Source organism: Procambarus clarkii, chromosome 32 (assembly GCF_040958095.1).
Source record: "Procambarus clarkii isolate CNS0578487 chromosome 32, FALCON_Pclarkii_2.0, whole genome shotgun sequence".
Lineage (NCBI taxonomy): Eukaryota > Metazoa > Arthropoda > Malacostraca > Decapoda > Cambaridae > Procambarus > Procambarus clarkii.
Genome location: NC_091181.1, coordinates 27316679 through 27338810, shown reverse-complemented (window position 1 = coordinate 27338810; position 22132 = coordinate 27316679). Strand labels below are relative to the sequence as shown.

The window sequence follows — 22132 nt, the reverse complement described above, 5'->3', positions numbered from 1 at the left end:
CAAAGACAGAAATTGTCTCCTTTCAGTTGACAATAAAATCCTTGTGTGTTTATCTAAAGTACAACCCAGAATTATTTCAAGGGTACAATAGGTTGAGAAACACTGCACTTAGGAGGTTGAAATACACTTTTCACATAAAGCCAAGCCAGATATTTTGTTTTACATATTTAGTAAAATACTAATATATTTATATCTGCCCGAAACGCTGCGCGTGCTAGTGGCTTTACAAGACTGTAATTACCATATTTGTATCCTCACATTCCTTATGTACATTCTTGTATATGCATAAATAAATAAATAAATAAATTTACATGTTAATTTAGTCTTCACATTGTATCATTATGTTAAATATAATGTAATTAAATAGTTTAATAAATTTCATTATTTTCTATAAAAATTTGAATTTTATAGTTTCATAATGTGAAAATATTTTTTGTCACATCAATAAAATTCAAGGTAGATTAAGTTTTAAAATGTTAAAAGTTGGGAGGGTAATTGACAATTCTGATATATCCGGTAGGCAAGAAAGCATTATACAACAATATTATAATTATTTCACTTGAAATATAAAAGTTCAACTTGAAAACTGTACTAGCATCAAGAGAATGTGAAGCAGTAAAAGAAGGACACCTTTTACTTGAAACATTAACATACTTTACTAAGACCAACCTTATCAACTACTTCTGCTTTCTCATTCAGTAGATCAAACATGTTTTCCATATCAATAAAGTTCTGTTGAATCATACGGTAGTATGTACCAAACCAGTTAAGTGGAGTATACAGCTGCATGATGTATGTTGAAAAGAGAACATAGTCACCAACTGTGAGGCCTTTATTAGTAGCAACCATCCATGCTGCAAGCATGGACCCAGCTAACAACCCTCCATTAATTACAAAGTTTTGCATTGTGTTAAGCAGGCACAGAGATCCATTAGATTTCCATTCCTCAACCTGTAAAATTAATAAGAATTTTACAGGAAACTCCCATATCTTAAATATGTTCTAAAATAACATCTCCACTTGATATTTTAGCAACCATGTACTATATTTTGAAAATTCATTTGAAGTAAAACTCTAGTATGGTGTAGCTAGCATGGTGGATATGAACCATATTAATAAGTTACCATACATAGAGGATGCAATAAAGTTGATAATACTCTATCTTTGTGCACTGACAACATGTAGAATTGATCAGAAAACTTTTTAAGAACTAATGTAAATTATTTTTAGTTTTATAAGTTTAGAAATGATGATAGGATGACTGAAATGTTGCAGAAAATTGCACAAGTGACCAGTTAATTAAGGGAAAAGCCCAATACAAATCATTAATTAATCAAACGCTTAAAACACAATTACGTAATGCAATAGCATCTTACCTGATAGTTTAAAATAGATTGTTGGTATCTGTTGACCTCATAATTTTCAGCACCATAGTACTTGACAGTCTCATAATTAAGTAGAGAATCTACACCTCTTGATCGCTGTTCATTGTCTGCAAGGTTCATCTGACGACGGTATTTAGTCCTCCATTCTGTTAGTGCTATTGTGATAGCTAAAAATGGAATGTAGTTAAGTGTTAAAAATTATTATTAGTTTTGGATAAAGATAAGGGAAAATATGAGTATGGTAAATTACAAAGCTCTTTAGATTAAAAAATAATTAAAATAACAAAAATAAGGCATTGAGTGCAGATAAAAGCTACTTTCTGAGTAAGCCACTCAGTCACCCCTTCAGGCAGTGTGTTATGTGATTCTCAGTGTGATCATGATTCTCAACACAGTAGAGGCCTTTTCAAACTGTCCCTGTTGTGTCATTGATAAGAATGGTCCATAAAAGATAGATAACAAAAATGCTCCAAAAATGAGCCGACCAATAAGAAGTAACACTATTGGGCTTGAGATGCCAATCAACAAAAACCCATGACAAAAAAGACATCACCAGAACAGACATGGGAGACAAGCAACAAAGAGACAGAAAAAGACAAAACGAATGCCAGGCAGCCTCATACTGCTGCTGAGAGAAAAGTTGCAAATGTCAAACTAAAAGACCTGAATTTATATGAGGGCCACTATCTCTCTAGCGGCCTCAACGAGAACAGAAGGCCGGTGGCTTGTCAAAGATCCCCCATTTGTCCTGATGATTTTATCCAGCTGGATTTTGAAATCCACTCATTTATGGCTTTGGTCAGTAGGCAGGTATATGGGTTTATAACCCTATGGATAAATAAAAATCTGTTTTTTGTCATACATTGTGGCTTGTTGAGCGTGAAACTGTTGCTCATTGTTCACATTACATCTAACCTTTAGAAAAAGGGATCTGGATTAATATCCTCCAAATTGTTCGGTATTTTAAAAGTTTCGTTGAGATCAGCCCTCTCATGTCTGGATTGCAGTGTTGTTAACCCTGGGGCCCTCAGCTGTTCCTGGTATAAGAGTCAATTAAGTTCTGGAATGATTTTTGTCACCTGGCATTGAAACTTTCTCCAAAACAGGTATGTCTTTCTGAAGATGAGGTTTATATACAGTAGTTGAATAACTACCTTCTTTTCCTTGAAGTCATAGTTAGTTTGAATATTCCTAGGATTTGGTTAGTTTTTTCACTCCAGCTCCCACTTGTGCAACTTTCAGCAATTGGTAGATTCTGACTCCAAGGTCCTTTACTTCATCAATCTGCTGCAAGGAAAGTTGTTAATTTGGTAGTTGTGATGTGCATTGTTATGCCCCACATGCAAGGTCTTGCATTTTTAAATTAAAAAGCATTTGTTAGTTTTCCAACCACTTGTGGAGTTGATGTAGATCTCTTTGTAAGGCCTCAATAGCATTGTCACTTCCTATTTTAGTACTCCACTCACCACATTTCTCCAGTCAGATTAATTTTCATTTATGACAACCCTTTGCTATCTATGTTTTAAGCATTGTTTTATCCATTTTAGTAGTCTACCATTTATTCCATGTGCTTGTACTTTCCATGCCAGTCTTTCATGCAGTACCTAAGAACCATACAGATCGCAGATACAAGAATCAAAGTCCAGATGAAAACATCTCTGGAGGAGAGTACCTGGAGGAGGTTTCACGAGTTCTTTTACTCCCTGAGCCATGAAAAAATGAAGCTGGAAACCATGGTTGAGCTGGCCATCAAGGATTCAGAACCCAAGGTTGAACTGGCCACCAAGGAATCACTCTGCCAGAAAATGTCTCCAGTCTGGAAAGTACGAGGAGGAGAAGCCAGACCAAAGGGAAGAGACACAGGAACTTCCACTGACACCATCCAACCAAAATCCATTCACAGTGAGCGCTTAGCAATCCAAGTACAGGGGGGCCATGTAAACTGTATGCCATCAATTCCATGGTGACAAAGATATCCACCTGAGTGAAGCTGAATGTCATGCAAAACCAACAAAAGGATGGATCTTTGACCAATCATGGTGTGAAAATGGTACAGAAGCAAGAGACCACAAGCACAATGACACAATGCATATATGAACTGCCCAGAGTCCAACTCCACAAGGAAAGGGCCTGAACCAATTCTCTATGAAACCAGTAATTAACCACTGGAGAGCAAATTGGAATGGAATTAGATCACATAGCACAGAGGAAAACAAGCGAGCCATAGAGAATGACACCATGGCTAACTCACAAACCATATAGTGTGCCAATGAAGAGGACTCAACCAATGCCCTTGAGACACCTGATGAAAGCTGAACCCAAACCCCAGTCCAGGTCTGAGGTGTCTGTTAACAGGTCAAGTGAAGGAGGAGGGAGGTCTCACAGCACCAAACCCCAAAAGCACAAAAAAAATGGTGAGTAAGAAGCTGCATAGGGGCAATCGGAGTCTGCACCAGAAACTGGTACAATGCCCAAAACCAAACCCTGCTAATGGAATAAACTTTGCAGGCAAAGTTCAGGCTCTCACAGAACCGCCTGAAAAACTGCCAAGAAATTTGGGCACTCCCCACTACCAAATGGACATGAGAAGCTAAGTAGTGCAGAGCCATCAGTGGCAGAGACGGGCACCAACTGGGAGTTCCAAACGAGACTCAGCTGTGTCTAAACCTGTGATGGAACCAACTGGGATTTCTGCCACTTGACCAGGAATCCAAAACCTGGTCAGATGGGAAAGAAACACAAATCCCTGACTTGCAGACACATGATCTGGCTGGGAGCCCAAATCAACTAATCACCGAGGTAAGTCAATACACAGACCCCATCAACTGAAGATGCGACACTACAGCCCATATCACTCTGGCAAGTCTAGGCAGCCAGGTTCAAAACAATAGGAAAACCTCGAAAGCAGCAACAGATTAAAAAGCTAGCCAGTCCCTGAACCTGGGATGAATAGGGATATGACAATAAATGTCCTGCAGGTTCAGGGACACCATCCAAGAACCCCCTTGCAATGCCAAGCAGACCTGATTGAAAGTGATCAAGCAGAAGGTTGGACAGGAAATGCAGCAATTTAGACCAGACAGTCAAGAATAAACACAAAACTTGAAGAGATACAAAAACAAGCCCCTGCAGGACAAGAATTTCAAAGGATAGTCTCCACTTATCTGAAAATTTAGAAGTGGTGACATGAAGAAGCTATGATGAACACAATACAATGCACATGACTGAGTAGTGTTATTGGCTGGACCCTCCCCTTCCCCCCCCCCCTGGCTGCCAGGGCTGCCATCTGATGTTGGGATAGTGTAACTAACTAGCAGTGATAATGCACTAATGACTGTGTGACTAGTTAACAGTTTCTCTATGCAGTTGCTTGTTTTGAAGTGAACTATCTTACTGGAGGTTTTTCCTTTTGGCCTGGGCTGATCTTCTATCACCAAACCTCTTATTAAGTGGACTAGATTCCACTACTGGTGGAATTCTGGTCTGAATTCAGACAAGATTCTGGTCTGCAGTAGGTTTTTATGACTCACAAGGGCCTGGTGAGGCATTATAGTTTGAAAGCTAACCAGGTGGCCAGCTTCAGGTTAGCCATCAAGGAAAGCTCTCCTAGAAAATTCCTGTTGTGCCAGTCAGGCTGATCCATGGAATTAGCAGAACCTTGTCAAAGTGAGTACGTGAGTGGTGTAGCTTAGAAATATGCAAACCTAACTTAATTGTATAACAATCAACCTGTATGTTGTTACAGTATATACTGTATATCCTTAACCCATAGACAAGAGCCTACACCAGTTAACTTGAGGGATGTTTCGAGGTCAAAACATATGAGAATTAAGTTTTACAATGATAATATTTATGATTTTCCTTAAATCTTATAAGAGGAAACAACTTTAAGTGATGAGGAAACATTACAAAAATTTTAGGATTGAAAATGACAAAATCAGAATTTAACACAAAATTATATATGTCCAAGGAAATATTTGAAATATTTTGTAAATATATTTTTCCATACATGTATTCCATATTTTAAACTTTTGTTTAAAAATAAGAAAAACAAAAATTTTGTTTTCCAGATTTTCATTAATTACATATAAGACTGGCAGCTGCTTGGAGCAATTGTGTTTTTTAGGAGTTAAGAACATGACAATGGTGTTGTGTACACATACCTAGGTATGTAGCCATAGTCATGAAGACAATGATCCCAAACCAATAGTTGAAAGCTGCTGTGAAGTAGACAACAGCAACAATAATATCGACCACTGTTGGCAATATGCTGAAAAGATTTACTAAGTCACTAAGGCAAGAAGGTATGTTACATTGTATTGGGCTTAAAAACAGATTTGAACAAGATAATTATGTATAAATGCTTTTATATCAACATAGATTTCCCTGTAATCTTTATATGCTAAACAATTTCCTAAATCATAACAAAATACAGTGGTACCTCGCATAACGAATTTAATCCGTTCCATGTTCGTCATGCGAAACGGACGTCATACAAAACGAGTGTCTCCCATGTAACCAGTGTGATGCACTGTGTTTATTGTGAAATTTCCCTAGTGTGCATGACATCAAATGTTCCCCAAAATATAATGTTTCTTTGTAAAATGATAAATTACCGTCCCTGAACATGTCTATGTAAAGATAATTACCAAATTCCACTTACTTTGGCTGTGAGGGCGTGGACAAGGTGCGCTGTGATGTCATCAGGGGCTGGTCGCCCGTGTGTGAAGCTCCCAGACACGGTCGCGCAGGCCATTCAAGCACCGCGTGTTGCCACAAATATATTTTCAAATATTTTTCCTATGCATTTCCAATGCGGTTTTATTTGTTTCTTTTATCGTATATGATGCATATTTGTGACCTTTACAATATGTATACAGTAGAATGTTCATAATTTTCCATGAAACTGTGATACATGTGTCAGTAATGTGTCCACAATAAATGTTTATTGTCACAATATTACGTAGTAAAAATTCACTAATATTACAATATGTACAGTTTCACATACTATTTACACAGTAACACACTGTATTACACACTCAGTACTTTGGAAGTGCATAATAGTCAACGAAGTAGTCCATGGTACACAGCGCGACTTTGCTCTCCTTGCACCAGCTACAGATAGATTTTTGTTTCCTGTTTCATCGTTCTGTGTGCTTGCAAATAATGCACTCGCGTGCACCCTTGGCTTTAGTACTTGTAGGTGGTATGTAGCCAAGCTTGTAAAGCATAAAGTAGTATTGAAACGATTATAGGAAAAGCTCAATTTGTAAGGTAGTCTTGAAAAGATCGCTTTGTAAGGTCCCACACAGGAAGAGATTCAGCTAGCCTCAAAGAGTGTCCATCAGTCAGGAAGAGATTCAGCTAGCCTCAAAGAGTGTCCATCGGTCAGGAAAAGATTCAGGTATTCTTAACAATATCAATGAACACCACCACCATGGAAGCCGCTAACACTGTTCATCTATGCTACTTGTATCAGATGCATCATCACTGAACGCAGAAAACGATTCATCTATGTATCATCTATATACATTAGAGATGGCAAGGGTGGGGCTCAGAGCTACACCTGGATACGCTCGCTGTATCATCCTCATAGGTGCTGTATCACAGGCATCCGACCGTTGTGTTAAGCCCTTATTGCGCCTAGCTTCACCAATGTTATGACCCTTATGTTCTTCAAACAATAGGGTCTGAATTGCACTGACTGAGTACAGTCTTTCAACACCGTGTGGGACAGGTGTTTGAGAGCCAGAGGCATGTGTGCTACAAATGGTTGCTCACGCACTACTAACCCAGCCAGCAGCCCTTGTCTTTCATATTCGTTATAGCAAAAGGTTCGTTCAGTGTTTGTTGGGTAGGCTGCTCCATTATGACAATCTTTCTTTGTTTCAAATGTGTTCCATTTGTTTTGTATTTATCACTTACGTCTCAATAATGGAGCAGCCTACCCGACAAACACTGAACGAACCTTTATGACATTTGTCCATTTTTCAAATTGTTTCAACAGTTCTTTTATTTTTCGTTTTTTTTTTTTTTTTAAGAAACATGGAGCAGTCGACCTGTAGACCACCGAACGAACCTTTTTGACATTTGTACTGGTTTTCAAAATTCCTCATTTTTTTATTATTTACGTTTTTTGTATGTAAGAAACATGGAGCAGCCTACCTGCCGACCACCGAACGAACCTTTTGCTATAAGACAAATGAAAAATAAATATTGAACACATTTGAAGAAAGGAAAATATCATAATGGTTTATTCAGTGTATGTAAGGTAGGCTTCTCCATTATTGAGACGTAAATGACAAATAAAAAACAAATGGAACACATTTGAAACAAAGAAAGATTGTTATAATGGAGCAGCCTACCTGCCGAACACCGAACGAACTTTATTGACATTTGTTGTATATCAGATATTTCATTTCTTTTTTCCTACAAAAACGTCACTGCTTTGCAACATCTCAGCAGTCACCCTTTTATATCCCAGCATCATTAGCATCTTTAAACAAGAACAACATAATTTATGTGCATCGTCGGAGGCGTCTAAGAATGTGCAAACAGCAGCGCGACCCCACCATGTTGTGTTGACGTTACTCAAACCAGCGTTCGTCATACGGGACGATTTGACGCCGATCGGGCCGTTCGTTACCCAAAATATTCGTCTTTTGGGGCAATCGTTATGCGAGGTACCACTGTATTTCTGAACTGAACATAAGTGTACTGGTATTCCCCACTTCCCCCCCCCCCTCTACTCTTTCCAAAACATGTTGTTATTGCCTTTTCTTTACACTCTGTAACCATTAAGACCATCAAATATTCACTCCACCTACTGGTAACACAGTGCATATCTACTCCCACATCCTTCACTCTATCTACTACTACTGTTAATTACTATCATTAACCTTCCTGTAATATAATTATTTTCTTAGAATATCAACCTTTTCTCTAATTTCTCATTCCTTACCTTTTCAAATCAATAATCATTCTCCTTACAATTGTTTTACAATTATTATATTACTTTCTATTTCTCTCTTATCACTTGGCACCACTTTCTGAAGCAATATTTTCCATGCATTATTTTTATTTTCCCAGACTACCCACACATAATAGAAAATCACAGAAACTAAATTAACAAAAGTCATAATAAATGCAATTTCTACAGGAATACTGTGTGGTAAAGAGAGGGAAGAAAGAGGTGGATGAGGAGTGGCTCTGCTAATAAGAAAAGACTGGAGTTTTAAAGAGATGGTTACCCCGGTCTATGAAAGGTTCAGTAATTATATAACAGGCACCATGACAATTGGAGGACAAAACATAATAGTAGTACTAATGTATAATGGCCCCATCAAATGATAAAAGACCCAGCTACCCCTTTTTTACATTCCATAGCTTTCAATCATTCGCCTTTACCACTTAACCCATCTACCACTTTCATTTCAACTATTCTCCCATTACAATTATAAAATATATTTTTTATTCTTCTCTTGCTCTTCTCCCCTGATGCCATTAACAATAAATACAACACTGTCAAATCTTCAACCATTTCCTCATAGTCACCTTGCCCTGTATTTGCCTGTTACCACACTTCTCAAGACAAAGGTTCTGCCTGGTAGCAATTAAAGTGCAGCTGTATCCCAGGAGAGACTGGAGTCAGGTTGTCTTGCATACTGACAAACCAACACAATTCTTGAGAGTCTGATTGTCAATGTATATTAAAATAAGGTAAATGTATAAAAGGACAAATATTTTCAGAACCACTGGCAGTGGCCAATTGTGAGAAAAGAAATTGCCAAAATAAAAGGGCTTGGAAGACCAATCATCAAATTTATGACATTCTACATTCTACATTTGGGAGCCGGTGGCTGAGCAGACAGAACACTGGATGCGTGATCCTGTGGTCCCGGGTTCGATCCCGGGCGCGGGCGAGAAACAATGGGCAGAGTTTCTTTCACCCGGATGCCCCTGTTACCTAGCAGTAAATAGGTACCTGGGAGTTAGTCAGCTGTCACGGGCTGCTTCCTGGGGATGGAGGCCTGGTCGAGGACCGGTCCGCGGGGACACTAAGCCCCGAAATCATCTCAAGATAACCTCAAGATACATTCTCAAACTTACTTAAATACAATATAAGACAGAAGTGTGTTAATAGAATTGGTGCCACGGTCCATCACACGCAGAACTTCCCCAGTTTTCCGTCCTAAATGCCATCTCAGTGACAGATTATGCAAGTGGGTGAAGAGTTGAACCTGTGAACAAACATGAATTTTGCTACAGAATACAGTATCCATAAAATCTGTGTTCAAAGTATAAATTCATGAGATAAAGACAAAAAAAAAAAAAAAAAAATATATACAAAAATTAACAAAGTAAGTGATGACTTGCCTGAACCTCTCTACTAGTGTATTGCTGCACTGATATCCATAAGAGTGTACGGAGGTTGTTTAGGAATCCCATTCCTCCTGTACCACCTCCTTGCACAAACTTCAGGGCAACATATACGAGAACATACTCCCAACAGAAAAATGGAGTTCCACCACTGCCACCCAAGCCATCAACTAAAAGAGCAGAAAAAATCTATTGTAGATACAGTATGTTATAATTTCTCATGAAAGAAAATTACCATACAGTAAATAACTAATTACCGAAAATGATCCTACTTAAACATTTTCAAAATACTGTAATGTTTAAATATAAACTACAATAAGAGTATAACTTACCAATCAGTTTATAATATATCGGAACAAATACATTTGCCACTCTCCCAGCAAGCAAAAGTACGAAGCAGATGATTACTGCCAACTGCAACAATACATTCTTCTTCGGCCACATAAAGGGAAACAAAATTTTCAGCTTTTTCCATGTGTTGCGCCATGTTGACCCTTGACTGCCCCCCAGGCTCCGTGACTGATCCTGAGGGAGTTAGGATGAAGTTACTCTCTATACAGGTAAACAACACTTATGAATTAAGCTTGAAAAACATATCCTTTATAAAATTGAAAGACATAAGACTATAACAGATATTAAAGATACAGTATTACAGAATAGTAATACAGATCAACCTAAATAAAAAAAATTGACAAATTTGAAAATGGAGGCAGTTTAACACACAAGAGATTTTTGTATAACATCTTTTACACGGTCAATGTCATTGTCAACTTTTTGTTATGCAAGACTTTCATTCTCTATTACACAAACTAAATTAAATACAAAAAATAGTTATTAATTATGAATGCAGACTGTGAATAAATATGAAACTGCATCTCAAAGTAGAGTGCACAACACAAAATTAAGACTAAAGGTCAAGATTTATTCTTTCCGCATAACCTCTAGCCCTCACATAAGCAGCAATTCTTTCACTCATCAATATCTAAGGTAGAGTTGATTTAAAGCCAAAAAATAAAATAATGCAGAAAACAACAACAGTAGCATAAAATGATAATTAAAACAGCCATCATCAGCACACCAAACCTTGCCTACATATGCTACTACACACAAATTAACTTATAAAATTTGAATTTCAATTGGGTCACTCCACTGCAGATCTTGCTAAACCCATACTATATAACATAATTTCTTGTTGACCTAAAATTTCCAAAATTTGTCAACAAACTTTGGCAATGAGCTCTTTGATAAAATTTATAAAGCCTTCTCACTATTTTCACCATTGCAGATTCACTACTCCTACTTTTCAGTCTCACTTCTCTTGCCTTTGGATATACTCACTACTCTCGCCTGTGAATGGACTCATTACTATCACCTTTTGATAGCCTTGCTACTCTTACATTTGGATAGACATACTACTCTTGCCTGTGGATACTTGCTACTCTCACTTTTATATAGACTCAGTTCTCTCATCTCTCAAGTCTCTGCTAACTATAAGTATTATTGCCTGTTCATTGTTGTATCTCAACTCACGACCAGTTGGCAGAATTCTACATGTCAACAGTCAGAGGGAGGAGAAAACCTCCCATATAATGTGATGAAAGCCCAAATTACACTGGGAAAGTTAAAGCAAAATAGAAGAGAATGGGAGCAACTGAGTGACCAGCTTGGAAAGATTTTCATCTCATGCATACTGCACTCAAAGCCCTATTTCTAATCTAGGCCATAGATCAATAGCCTCCAAATTGTTCAGTATTTTAAATGTATGGATTTCTGAAGATGAGGTCTCCATACTTGGATACAATAATCCAAGAGAACAGGGCAGCCATTCTTGGTCTTCTCAGAAGGGTCGTGCCAGGGCTCGGGGTTCCGCTGGTCGAGGTGGGCCATTGGTGCCAGCTTCTAAGCTGACGGTACCTTCAGAACCTATGTTGCCTTCAGGACCAAGCACGAGCAAACAGTAAGCCTCCTTTTCCCCACTGCCCCGTCAACGGGGCAAACCGCAAAAGGGCCGACGCCCTTTACAAGAAGCCTGCCGCCGAGCAGAGCGATCATCGCGCCGACCAGATGACACCAGCTCCGAAGGCAACGTCAGCTCAGAAGCTGGCACCAATGGCCCACCTTGACCAGCGGAACCCCGAGTTGTGGCATGACCCTCCTAAGAAGACCGAGAATGGCCGCCTCATTCTCTTGGATTATTGTATCCAAGTATGGAGACCTCATCTTTAGAAATCCATACATTTAAAATACTGAACAATTTGGTGGCTATTGCTCTAGACAACTTCTTCACACAGTCAGATGTAACACAAACAAGGAGGAACAGTTTCAAGCTCATTAAGCCACAATGTAGTACTGACAACAGGCAATGCTTTTCCACCCATAAGGTTATAAACCAATGGAACCACTGATCTGCCAAAACTGTAAATGCCAAAACTCTGAACTTTACAATTCAGCTTGAAAAAATCATTAGGAGAAATTGGGGACCTTTGACAAGCCACCGCTTTCTGTTCTCATCGAGGCCACTGGGGTTTTAGTGGCCATTAGGTAAATTCAGTTAAATAAGTTAATCCCACATGGCCAATATGTAATCTAGCCAGAGATGTAACCCACTTCCCATTATAGTAGCAGGAGTAAGGCCACAGGATATTGTCAAATCTGATAAATGCTGACGGTAATTCTCTATTTGTAATATATATATCTCTCCAATGGTTGCATATTGTGCATTATGAATGCCAGAGTTGAAATCTGACTAAGAAATTTGCTTCCTTAAGGGGCCGTGAGTTCAAAAAATATTCAAATTTAATGAAAATTCCTTGAAAATGTTATACAAATCTCCAATTATTTGGCAACTGCGTCATGAAAATTTAATCCCAATAGTTAAGAAATGGATTTTATGTGAATATTAAAAAAAAATGATTATAAGAACAGCTCCTATTAACTGGAACTGAGGGATAATGCAGTGATAAAGAGATGCAAGCACCTGTCCGACACACAAAGAAGAATAGTGATAGTAAGACGAGTCCACAAAGTATATACCCAGCTGGTGCCTTTCTAGCATTACTGAGTAATACATAATAACACAAATAATAATGAATATGTTATTATGCTGTATTTTGTTATACAGTACAGTATATCATATACAGCATATCATATAAATACTTTGGCCAATGCCAATATCTGTTAGTTTCACCAATATCCAAATTGTTTGTTTTTTAGGAGAGGGTGGGGGAGGGTGCATTTTTTTTTTTTACATTTTGTTGTTTTTTCTCCTTTGTTTATAATCGGATTTTGTTATAGCTTCTACATTTTGGGAATATCAAATTTACATCTACATCAAGCTTACAAGATATGACATAAATTTGAACTACTATATTTATTGTCGAGAACTTTGCCTTCATTTTTCTCCATGAACAGGATTTTCAACTTTATGAAAAGCTGTTAAATTCAGTTTCTGAGGAATTCTCACTATTTTTACATATTATGTGCAAAGTCCTTAGTTCTAAGGTTTCTATTGGGGGTGTTTATTCATAAACCCATAACTTTGGGAGTTATACATTTTTATGTCTAAAGTTTGCACATATTTTGAAGGCCACATTGACTACATTTTATTACAGTAACTATACTCTCAAATTAATTTTAAGTACTGTACTGCAATAGAAAATGAACATTATATGCCCTTCTGCACCCATAATGAATAAAATAAAAATTGGTGAAATATTAAATTCATCAACTTAATTTGAAAATGTAAAATTTTCAATTTTTTTGTTTCCTGTTCATGTTATGATATTGAACCATTATTAAAAGTTGGAGCATTTACCATGTACATTAGGCACAAAAAATTTGAGGAAGGTCGATAAATTGTTCTCCCAGCCCCTTAAAATGGGACAGACATAATCAACCTCTTCAATAGCAGTGCCTGTGGGATTATTAGAGGCAACACCAATATAGCTGGGAACCCGATAAAATTCTTCTGTGTTAAGTCTGCTCAATGAGGCCCAACCAATATTAGACATTGATTACTACATGATGAGAAGAGTTATAATATACCTAGGCAGTGACAGAACTGCAAGTGTCAAACTACAAGAATTAATGATCATTGGCACATGAAAAATATGACTCAGAGCTTACAAAATCACATAAGCATAGCAGTAAAAATATTTATATCTGGGGAAATGGGGCACATAAATACAGTATACTGTATAAGAAAAAGTAATTGAGAAGCCAAAACTATCAGCAGACTTTGACCCATATGTAAAGATAACAGTAATGCAGGAATAGCAGTAAAAATTATTAAGGAAAAGACATTTTGGGACAATAGAGGGAGGTATAAAACTTCACCATACAACTTTAAAGATTAACAAAATTTAAAATGTGAGTTTCCATGAGGGAAAGGTAGGATCCATATGAGGGGAAACACTGCTGGCATGCTCAAAGAAGCAGATAGGAAGTGCGCAATTCATGTAGCAAATAACTGCAAAGAAAAGTGAGCAGGGCTTTCAATGGAGAACAGTGGTTAAGGTGAGGTACAAATATGAATGAGGGCTTCATAGGGCCAATAGGAAGTACTGAAGGTAATATTGATCACAGGAGTCTTGCAACAATGAAACAATTTCAAGGATAGCCCAGGCAAGCATCAAGGAAAGGAGCCAGACTAAATATGAGGTTATCTGTTCCCTGTGATTCTGTTGGCATTTAGGGTGTTGGATAGATAATCTGCAATGTTTATCTCCCTCCACTGTTACTTGGTACAGATGTTAGAAAAGTTCCCTGCCAAATGCAGGAAGAAAATGTTGATAACATAGTGTCTGGTCAAGTCTGACCCTATCCATTGAAGAACCAGGTCATCAACTAACAGCACACGTTCTAGCTTAGAAAAATAATAAATGTATGGTACTGTATAGTGAAATGAACAATGTAACAAACACTACTATAAGCATGAATAATGATCATTAGTAACAATACAAAATTTTAATTGCAAGTTGTAAAGACAATTATTAAATTAAATAAATGGATTCAACTTGAAGGTAAAATGATAAATAAAATATCAAACAGAAAAAGAACAGTGATTGAACAAAATGCTGAAAGATGTAGCACAGTATATACAAATAAATATGGTTCCTGAAACCCTCTCCAGGTAAATCATCCAACCAAGGAGTGTAAGCGGTTATGTGGGAAAACTAAAAGTAACCTCATAGAAAAATGAACTGGTAAAAGGTGGTAAACCATTATATTCACATGATAGTACAATATTGAGATAATTAAGTCAAGGTGAATACATGGATAATAGGGTGATGGTGTGTACTCAAAGAAATTTAAGGGCTTGAGAAAAAGACAAAATTGAATGAAATGATGAATGACAAAGTGGAGACAATGTAAACATAACAAGAGGTAAGGAATAAAACTAGGTGGAAGCAGTTTATTATAAGGAAGTGAATATTATGTACATAACTCATAAAAAATCAGCGTCGAATGTAATGAAACACCATTTTTTGGGTGAATCCCGGAGGCTCCCCGGAGCTATCCATGGCTGATATGGATACCCTAACTATTTTGTATCAGTCGATGTGGGTGGCGTTCTAGGCCTACTGGGGACCGCGAGCCAGAACCTGCCCCCCCCCCCATTACGAGGAGCAATGGCCCATAGAAATTCACATGTGATTTGGAGCATTCTATATCTGCCATAGTCCACTGACAGCTGAGTGGACAGCGCTTTGGATTCGTAGTCCTAAGGTTCCGGGTTCGATCCCCGGTGGAGGCAGAAACAAAAGGGCAGTTTCACCCTGATGCCTGTTACCTAGCAGAAAAATAGGGACCTGGGAGTTAAACAGCTGCTACGGGCTGCTTCCTGGGGTGTGTGTGTAACAAATAGGAGGCCTGATCAAGGATCGGGCCACGGGGACACTAAGCCCCGAAATCACCTCAAGCTAACCTCAAGATGATGGTCATCGACCAGGACAAGCACCCAGAAAGGTAAGCGGCACAAAACAAACCCCTATTCTGGTTAACAACAAAAATCGTCATATGAGTGGATAGAACTCCCCAAAAGAAAAAGAGCAAACAAGCATGACATCACACAAGCTGCACCGCATGTCTTTGCAGCTCCCCCCCTCCCCGGGCGTGGGAAGGGGGAATCCCAAACCCTCGCACTGGCGATCCTCATCCCAGTTCTGAGGCTGGATATAAAAAAAACTGAAAAAAAACGCTGACCAAAGGGAGGGAGAGTTACCGGGAAGCCTCCAGGAGCTCCCAGCAAATGGCACCCAGCAAATGCCGTTTCATTACATTCAACGCTGGTTTTCTGGGAGGAGCCCCTACGGTTTCCCGAAGCTACTTCACCAAAGACGAAAACAGAGGGACGCATCTGGGAGGCGGTCGGTGCTCACACCATAACACGAAGTCGAGACAGCAGGCAGCAACAGTCGACTCAAGGCGACATTCCCGACTAGGCCCAGGAACGAACATTAGGGAGTGCGCAGCCAGGACCCAGTGCAACTGCCAAAAGAACCCTGTGCCCGAATGTCAGCCCAAGACATGCCACCAAAGACGGCAGCAAGCGCAGCAAACCTACGAATGTCAATGGCATAGGGAGAGACCGCATGCCAGCTAGACAGACGGACCTGGCGGACAACCGGAGAGACCCGAACCCGAGAACAGGGAAGGGGAAACCGGATCAACCCAAAGCGCAGCCCGGCCACAGAGTCCATGATGTGCAAAGAACAGCTGAGAGCCGCAACCAGACACAAGAAGAAGCACCCCGGCCAACCAACCAAGCAGCAACAACCCCAGGGACTCCTCCAGAACCGAAGGGGCCACAACAAACCAAAGGGAATAGAGAAAAGAGCACCCTGCCCCAGAGCAGAACGGCTCAGGTGAAGCATGAGCAGGCCGGAGGTGAATAATGCCCGAGACAATCCGTGAGTGGAGCAGAAGGTACAACAAAACCGGAGCAATTAGAAGGGGCTCCGCCAGCGCCGCACGAGATGGGGCGACAGTACCTGGGCCACCACCACCTCTCATGGTGGCCCTGAACCACCACGAGAGAAGGACAAGACCACGACAGCAAAGAGCGCAGTACACCTACGAAGAGACAAAGAAAAATTAGGATCCCCAGAAAACCACATACCGCCACCGAGACGAAGCATGCAGGTGGGACACATAAAAAAAGCCACATGATTAACAACATATGGTGAGAGACTCTAGTCAAAAGTACCAGACTAGAAGACTCGAGGAAGACCGAACCAGCCCCGCCACAGACCAGACAGACCAAGTAAAAGAGGCGGAGCCACGGGAAAACCCCTGGGTGCGGAAACCGAGCAAGCTGCGCCGGAACCAAGGCAATCAAAGAACTAAAAAGAAAGCCCGCCAGGGAACCAGGAACCCAAACCCAGCGAGCCGGAAAAGAACCAACCCGGCAAAGCAGACACACCCCGTCCAGGAGGCACCCCCCCCCCCTCAGGACCCCTGAAAGAACAATAAGCCCGATAACAGACAACAAGCCGCTGCTTGCAGAAACTGCCAACCGCAAACTTTGCAAACAGCAAGGGCAAAAAGGCAATGAAAAACCTAAGAACCAAGGCCCAGGCAGAGGCCGACAAGGAACTGAGCACCACGAGTCGAAACCAGAGATGCGAAACGAAAAACAGTGACACCGCAACCCACAAGAGCGGCACCACCAGCTCCAGCAGGGAAGAACTAAAGCACACTACTTCAATAAAACGAAAACGTACTGTCCAGAAAAGAATACAAAGAAAAGCCGCAGCCAGGACCAGAAGCCAAGCGCCCCCTGCCCCAAAGAAAAGGAACTGTAGGGGCAGGAGTGGGTGACCGGAACCTATATACACCAGCAGAAATCACAACACAGAAGCAGGTAGTGTCAGACAAGGAGAAGAGGAAAAACTCAGAGCTATACTGGAACACCGGACCTATGCTACAACAGGAAACTGAACAAGAACAGATCCCAACCGAGCACGAGCATGAGAACAGCCAAGACGCACCTACCAAGATACCCAACAAGGTGTAGGAGAGGTAGGAAGACGTAAAAATGCAATGAAAGGACCCGAAAGACAGTCCAAGCACCGGAAGCCAGGGACAAGAGCAAAAGCTCAAACAGCAACAGAAGGTACATGAACCATATACACAGACTAGGAGCGAGCGAAAAACAAGATACTCACCCAAACTCAAGTGCTCAGGAGAGAAGAAAACCCCACATGAGCACCAAAATCCAGACACCAAGAACAGGAAACACGGCTTCCAACCCATAGGAGGAAAGGGAGGGGTACAGAAGGTGTATATACACGCCGTACACATAAAGCATAGGTACAGTATGTGTATATGTAACATACATATGGTCAAATCCCATGTCAAAATCCGACCAGAACATCAACTGGTGCAACCCACACCCCACCCTCACAATGGTCGCCCAAGACAAAACCGGGGAACGCCCCAAGAACGTTTTCCATGGTTTCATGGAAAACCATCTTGATAATTCATGAAACCAAAAAGCTAAAATTTGGAACTGTCAGGTTAGGTAAAGTTAGGCTAGGGCAGTGTCGTACCACTGCGCCATGGGGACATCAATTCAATGGGGAAATGTTGAACATAAAAAGCAACGCTCACCGATGTAAACTCGGGCGACCACCGCAGAAACGCAGCACATGGACCGACCCAACTGCTACGTAGGTCAGACTTCAACATAGTTCGTTACATAAAAGGGTGCAGCCAGGCACTGAACGATGGGCAAGGAATAAGTGTCCCGTCTCCCAGCTGACAAAGGCACTAGACCATATAATCTACCTTGTGGAGCAGAGGCACTATCGGGTCACGACACAGCGAAGCCGTGTAGTAGTCTGGGAGCATTGCTGGTAGTGCATGTCCAGAGATGCTTGTGTAGGTCAGGTGCAGTGAAGAGGAGGAGAGGCAGAGGAAGCACCACACCTAGCCACCCCCCTTCCCCTACCCATAGCAGAGAAACAACTAGAAGTATCTCCCATATATAACCCAGAACGACCCCAATAACCTGGGGGGCGATGACTGGAGAGATAAGATGAGCGAGAGCAGTGTATAACCCGGGAGAAAGTGTGCTGAACACCGACACTTGTCTACACCGACCAAAATAAAACAATCACCCACGGCGCATGCGCAGGACACATGAGGTCCGAACTGCACCACTCGACCCCCTGAGAGTATGCCAACAAGGAAAATGGAACCATAATAAGGAATGTCAAGACAAAGGAAGGAAAGAGGCGACTATTAAAACCGGAAACAGGATCGAAATAGGAGAAAAAGGACAAGAGTACCAACTAATTCTAGAAAGAACTGGAGGTAAGTACCACCGGAAGATGACGACATTCCAATAATGCAGAAGCATCAAATACCCACTCAAACCTTCGAGAACCAAGACCAACAAGCACAAAATCATGGAGGCACAGATGCACCCAAGAGCATCCGTGACCAATGGACATGCAGGACCCGAGACAGCAGAAAATGATTGTGGCATGATGTAGAACACAGGTCCCAGAGGTGAAAGGTGGGGAAAGTGAAGAAAATGCCCCACAGAAGGACGGAGCCGACGGACCGGAAGGTACATGGAACCGAACCCGGGGAGAGGCTGACACCCAAAGGCAACTCGTATGCAGAGGGGGGAAAGGGAAACCCCACTCCTTATAACAGTAAGCCCCGCTCAGAAGATCGGAAAACCCAGGCGGGGTCCAACGGGGGCCAAAGCCCTCAAGTCAGCACCTCCCCAACCCCAGGAACCACCACGTCAGGCTCCGGGGGCGAGTCATTCTCCAAAGCCCTGGCCTCACAAGAAAAAGCCGAGGCGGCTGAAATAGCAGGAAGGAGCGGGCCCACTGGTCAGACCCCGGAGCTATGGCTGGAGGAACATACTCGAACGCCTTCGACGCAACCCCAGAAGGGGAAACCCTTGAAACTGCCAGTCTCTCAAACCTCGAAACCCTGCCCCACCCCTGAAGCCCTCAGACCCCAAGGAGCCAGAAGCAGGGAGGGGGGAGACCGAATGAACCACAGCAGGGAAAGAACAAGGGGACGCGGACTGAACCAAGGCCAACGCTACCAACACCCCCCCAAGTCCGGGTCCTGAGAAGCAAAATGTGGCAGCCTCAGAGCATCCGAGGAAGCAATCAAACTCACGCTTTGTAACCTCCTACCTGGCAATGCGCGAGCCGCCTGCACCCAAAGAATGTCATCAACAGATTAGGTGATCGGAGCCACAAACAAGCAACAAAGCTCGCAGGACTCAGGGTCGAATGTGTCACCGACCCAACAGGCAACATGACGGGGGCAAAAATAAGGAGCGTCACCCCTGAGACAAGGGGACAGAGCAACCTTCAAACTCACACAAAGTGAGAGGGGATGCAGGGGTCTCCTCCAACAGACCTGAGTGCCCCCCGCAGGGTTTTCCAGGGCCCCTAGACTGGGTCTGCTAAGGGTTATCCCAGGCAGGGTACTGCTAACCGGCGCCCCAAACTACCAAACAAACTACTAAAAGGTGAACTCACCGGACATGGCCATTCACGAGGGCGAAGCAAGGGGTGCCACCACACAAGGCAGACCCCCAACCAGGCAAAACAAAGAGAAAAGAAAAACCTCGCAAGAGGACCATGTACCCGAAGAGAACAGAGCCGGCCGCTGTCAAAGGTGAAAAACTAGCTACGCAGTACCCCGTGCCCCATCAGTGCAATAACTACCACTTACCCCAAGGCAAACTAGGGCGGAAACCCCCACACACTTGGGGCGGCCAAACGCCAAGCAGCGAAAGGCCAACAGAGGTAGACCCAAGAAGACTTGTGGAAGGGAACCCTAAGCCCCAAGGGCAGGGCACTCAGGGAAGGTGACCCTAAGCTCATGCAGCCCAAGTACTTGAAAAAATTACTCCCAGCTCGCACGACCACCGTAAGAGCAGCACTGAGAGAAGACTACATCTGGAGCCATACGACCATGCACGATCCCATCAGCCGAGGAACTGGGGTGAGGATCGCCGGAGCGATGGTCTGGGGGCTCTCCCTTCCCCCCTCCCGGGGAGGGGGGGAGCTGCGCAGACATGCGGCGGGGCTCGTGTGACCTCATGCTTGTTTGCTCGTTTTTCTTTTAGGGAGTTCTGTCCACTTGAATGACCATTTTCATTGATAACCAGAATAGGGGTTTGTTTTGTGGCCCTTACCTTTCTGGGTGCTTGTCCCGGTTGATGGCAGATATAGAATGCTCCAAATCACACGTGCATTTCTATGGGCCATTGCTCCTTGTGCCTCTGTGAGGGGATCAGGTTCTGGCTCGTGGTCCCCGGTAGGCCTAGAACTCCACCCATATCAACTGATGGAAAATAGTTAGGGTATCCATATCAGCCATGGATAGCTCCGAGGAGCCGTAGGGGCTCCCCCCCAGAAAACACTTTAAACCTAATCACATGAAGTAGCGAAGTGCTACTGTGGATGATTTCCAGGGGGGCAGTGGTACACTGTAATCCATGATGCTGTTGAATGTTAAAGATATGATGAATGAATGGATTGGTGTCGTTTTTATTATTTTTAACATTCTTTTCACATACTGCTCTCTCACTATCTTATCTGGCCTAGAAGTCCACCTCTTAAAAGTGGAAAGTGGTGTAATAAAGATGATAATTTCAAAGATAAGGAGGATTGAGAGGAATAAAGTACAGTAAATCAAATAGGGTGGAGAAAGCATGTATGTAGAAGACATTAACAATGGTATTTAAGGTTCAGTATTCACTCTTCAAAGTGGCAAGGAGAAGTAAACAAAGATCTAAGATTAATTGAACAATTCATTGATGATTAACACGAGTGTTCTGAATCCGAATTACTTATCCAAAAATAAATTAATATTTAACTGGGTTCAAAAGTATAAAGTGCAAAGTTTTGCTAAAAAAAAAAATTATTATGAATAATAATTAGAAACTTTAATGAAGATGGCTGTGACTTGACATAGACATACCATGCCATACGTGCGTGGATCATAGCTCCTGCCCATTCCACGCCCTCCACCACCTCCCCTCATTCTTGCCACAATAGATTATGATCCAGTCACAAACTTTATCATTCAATGTAATTTCAGTTTCCTTTATAGCAACTTCATAGTTATTCTTAATTTGATACACAATTCATGTTATGTTTTTCACTGAAAGAAAGAGAAGGAACTATAACATGCATTAATAGTAGGAATACAATTTTTTTGCAGATGATGTGTATCTTGAGATTGCCTTAAGTATAGGTAATCTAAAAGTAATTTGACCAAATTTACCTAGCATAACACACACATCTATAGGCTAATGAAATTCCATCAGCACAGGAAAAATTACATAATTCCAATATTATTGACACCTATTCTAACAAAAA

General features: G+C 41.5%; 1 protein-coding gene across 1 annotated transcript in view; it reads right to left on the bottom strand.

Moving 5' to 3' along the window:
• The window catches only part of Hmt-1 (ABC transporter ATP-binding protein/permease Hmt-1), a 71107-nt gene that overhangs the window by 16900 nt on the left and 32075 nt on the right, over nucleotides 1-22132 (bottom strand). Inside the window, exons 6-11 of the mRNA XM_045744197.2 lie at nucleotides 10097-10289; nucleotides 9762-9934; nucleotides 9495-9625; nucleotides 5549-5655; nucleotides 1377-1552; nucleotides 670-951 (exon numbers count right to left, since the gene is read on the bottom strand). Coding sequence (XP_045600153.2) covers nucleotides 670-951; nucleotides 1377-1552; nucleotides 5549-5655; nucleotides 9495-9625; nucleotides 9762-9934; nucleotides 10097-10289 — 1062 coding nt within the window. The remainder of the gene's footprint in view (nucleotides 1-669; nucleotides 952-1376; nucleotides 1553-5548; nucleotides 5656-9494; nucleotides 9626-9761; nucleotides 9935-10096; nucleotides 10290-22132) is intronic.